The sequence below is a fragment of the Carlito syrichta genome, unplaced genomic scaffold, assembly GCF_000164805.1.
Source record: "Carlito syrichta isolate Samal-C Ts95f unplaced genomic scaffold, Tarsius_syrichta-2.0.1 Scaffold309286, whole genome shotgun sequence".
Lineage (NCBI taxonomy): Eukaryota > Metazoa > Chordata > Mammalia > Primates > Tarsiidae > Carlito > Carlito syrichta.
The window spans coordinates 227,766-231,432 of NW_007253382.1; the positions used below are offsets into that span (position 1 = coordinate 227,766).

The following is a 3,667-nucleotide window of genomic DNA, read 5'->3' on the forward strand; positions in this document are numbered from 1 at the left end:
CCGCCTCAGCCTTCCGAGTAGCCAGAATTACAGGCATGCGCTACCACGCCTGGCTGATTTTTTGATTTATTGTAGAGATGAGGTCTCGCTGCCCAGGTGGGTCTCAAACCCGCGGGCTCAGGCAATCCACTCACCTCAGCCTCCCAAAGGCGCGGGATTACAGGCTGAGCCACCTAGCCCGGCTCTTTCTTTCTTTTTTTAGTCAAATTCTCACTCTGTCACCCAGGCTGGAGAGTGCAGTGGCATGCTCACGGCCACCACAGCCTCGACCTGCTGGGCTTAGGAAATCCTTCCGCTTCGGGCTTCCAAGTAACTAGAACTATAGGTATATGCCATCATGCTCAGCTTTTTTTTGATTTATTGTAGAGATGAGGTGTCACAAAATTTCCCAGACTGGTCTCGAACCCCTGGGCTCAGGCAATCCTCTTGCCTCCTCCTCTCAAAGTGCTGGGAGTACAGGCATGAGCCACAGCGCCCATCTCACCTGTGATTTCCATAGCAATGGGTGATGTGGTGACTATAGTACATCCCAAAGCCTCCAGCCTAGTGATCAGCCCTACAGTTTAATCTGTGGTCATTCATTATATACAAGTATATCATGTTTACCTCTGGTCTGTCCATCAGTTCTGCCCCTTGCTGTCTACTCCTACTGCCCCTGGTCACCCTCTGCTATTTCTCACCTGCATTCTGACAGTACTGTAGCTCATTATTGATTATCTTGTTCCAGTCACTGCATGTTTGTAATCTAGCCTAACAGTTCTCAGAGCTAATCTTCTGAAAGATGTATCATGTCTTATCTTGCTACTACTTCTGATTCTTTGCCTCTTGTTTTGGACAGGATTCAGTCCAAGCTCCTTTACGTGGTATTTAGTGTCCTTCATAGACTGGCACTTGCTTGCTTTTCCAGGCTAACCATTTCTTAGTTGCATCTAGTCTCCTGCCAGACCAAACTAGTTGCCAGTCCCCTAAACATGTTGAATAATTTCACCCTTTTATAATTCTGTTCCTTCTTCCTAGACAGACTGCCTTTCATCAGTGTTTTAGGCTCGTACTCCTCCTTCAAAATCCAATTTAAAGCTGGGCATGGTGGCACATACCTGCAGTCCTGCTATTAAGGAGGCTGAGACAGGAGGATCACTTGAGCCCAGGAATTTGAGGCCAGCCTGGGCAACATACTCTTATTTCTTTAAAAAAAGACCCAGTTCAGATGTTTTCTGTGAAGCTTTCCTGATCCCATTCCCACTCTAATAAAATGGTTTCTTCTTCATTCCTACCACAATACTTCACTCATTATAGTTCTTGATATTTAGCATTGTAATTCCATATAATAAGTCTGTCTTTCTCATCTGTCATATTCTTATAGCAGGGTACTTGGTACATAATAGGCAGCCGAATGTGTATTAGGAAAAGGAATTACTTATTCCCATTAGTAGTGTAAGGATTCAGATAATTTAGATCTTAATCATAAGCTAAAACAGGAGGAGTGTGGCAAGGGGTTAGAAGAGTTTAGCAATCACCAGCTCTTTCCCCTATCTGTTCATGGCAGTCCTGTCACTTTGCACTTTCCTCCTTTACCTTGCAGGTGGTGAGGATCCAGGAAAGTCAAGCCATGTCATGTTAAAGAATGGCCATACCACCCCTATAGGGAGTACCAGATCTTCTAGTCCAGTCCAAGTAGAGGAAGAGCCTGTAAGAATAGCAAGTCTTTGGAAACCCATTCCAGAAGAGGAACCAAAGAAGCGCCTTGGTAAGAAACTAGATTTTCCCTTTTGGGAGTCATGCCCCAGTCATTCTTATTTACCTCAAGGGTTTGCAAAAAAACACAGAGAATTGAATTAAAATCTAGGAGGAATTACCTTTTCCTTTAGCAACTTTCTAGTGGCATTCCCTGCCACATTCTTGCATTCACAAAATACTTTAAGGATACCTGATCTCAAACCGGGCAAAGTGAGGACCAAAGGGAGGCCCAGACTTTATCTGTTCAATGACCACTTGTATACCTAATCCTGAATTGTACCCCACATATTTAAAATAAAATTTTAAAAATTAAAAAATTTAAAAATGCTTAAAGAAGGGAAGAGGATGTTAAATACTGGATACCTATAGGGTTTCTTCCTTTTTTTTTTTCATTCCTTGGTCCCCTGCTGCCAGTGTCATGAGTCGCTCCGCTGCGGACCAGAGCCCCCAGCCATAGGAGACCGCACCACACACCTGCCCCTGCCCTCCCCCATCTGCGCCGGATTTTTTCAAGCTACACATTCCTCTTCATCCACCCAAGGAATTTTGATGTGCCTCCCCCAGTAGCCTGGCTCTTGTGTAAAGAATCACTACTATAAAATAATCATCTCTTACACATTTCTTTCTTTCTTTTTTTTTTTTTTTTTTGAGTTGGAGTCTCACTCTGTCGCCCAGACTGGAGTGCAGTAGCCGCTCCCGGCCACCGCAGCCTCGACCTGCTGGGCTCTGGCGATCCTTCCGCCTCAGCCTTCCAAGTAGCTGGAACTACAGGCACACACTACCACACCCGGCTAATTTTTTATTTATTGTAGAGATGAGGTCTTGCCAAGTTGCCTGGGTGGGTCTCGAACCCGCAGGCTCAGGCAATCCACTCACCTCGGCCTCTCAAAGCGCTGGGATTACAGGCTGAGCCACTGAGCCCGGCCTACACATTTCTTAAGTATGTTGAGGTTGTGAAACTTGAGAACTATAAACTAATCTATAAATTAAATAATTGATGAAGTTGACTGTAAATCCATAGATGTATTAGCCTTTTCAGTCTCTCTTATTACTCTCTCTTCCCTTTTATATCACTTGTTATTATACAGGCTCAACCGGAAGTCAGCCTAATTCTGAAGCTGAGTCTGTTCCTGAGAATGTACCCAAACAGCCTTTATTTCCTCCCAAAAGACCCTTGTCCTCTTGTCACGAAGCAAGTGATGGGCAAGCAAAGGATGCCACTTCCCCTAGCAGCACAGCAAGGCCCATCTTCTCCACCTCCAGCACTGCAGTACCTGCTGCCACAAACTTAGCAAAGACTGTTAATTCCTCTGTGACTCCTTTCCCAGCACCCAGGACTCTGCCTGCTGCTCCTGCCAGCACTAACACTACTGCTACCCCTAGCCTCCCTTATACAGTCCCTGCCAAGCAGCCCCCTGTCCCTCCCCCTAAACCAGCTCACAGAAATAGCAATCCTGTCATTGGTAAGTATGTCTTTAGATTTCTGGTGTTTTTTGTTGATTTGGTTTTAGATGGTTATTTTATTGGATAACTGATACAGCATTGATTTGGACTTTGAGAGTTTTCCATATCTTGTCCCTTTGAATGTCCTTAATGTAAAAGCAAAGTCTTAGGTTGAGGGAAAATGTATATAGAAAGAAAATCTTGAAACTGAAGCAGTTGGCATAAATGGAAACATCACTAAAATTAGGTTTACGTTTGGGAGGATTTATATCTATGGTGTTTCCAAAACACTATATATAGTTGGGGAACTGGATATGTGAAGGCCATAACAGATTTTGACCTGCATGGAGTATCTATAGCACTTACTGAAAAAAATTAAAGTCATGCCATGCTTACAAAGGGCAAGGCAAACTTTTCAAGTGAAAAGTTTTTTTGTTTTTTTTTTTGTGAGTTGGAGTCTCACTCTGTCGCCCAGACTGGAGTGCAG

General features: G+C 44.1%; 1 protein-coding gene across 1 annotated transcript in view; it reads left to right on the forward strand.

Annotated features, from left to right (window-relative positions):
- Window positions 1–3,667, forward strand: part of PHACTR4 (phosphatase and actin regulator 4) — a 149,235-nt gene that overhangs the window by 116,945 nt on the left and 28,623 nt on the right. The window contains exons 6-7 of the mRNA XM_008067095.2: window positions 1,583–1,747; window positions 2,826–3,200. Coding sequence (XP_008065286.2) covers window positions 1,583–1,747; window positions 2,826–3,200 — 540 coding nt within the window. The remainder of the gene's footprint in view (window positions 1–1,582; window positions 1,748–2,825; window positions 3,201–3,667) is intronic.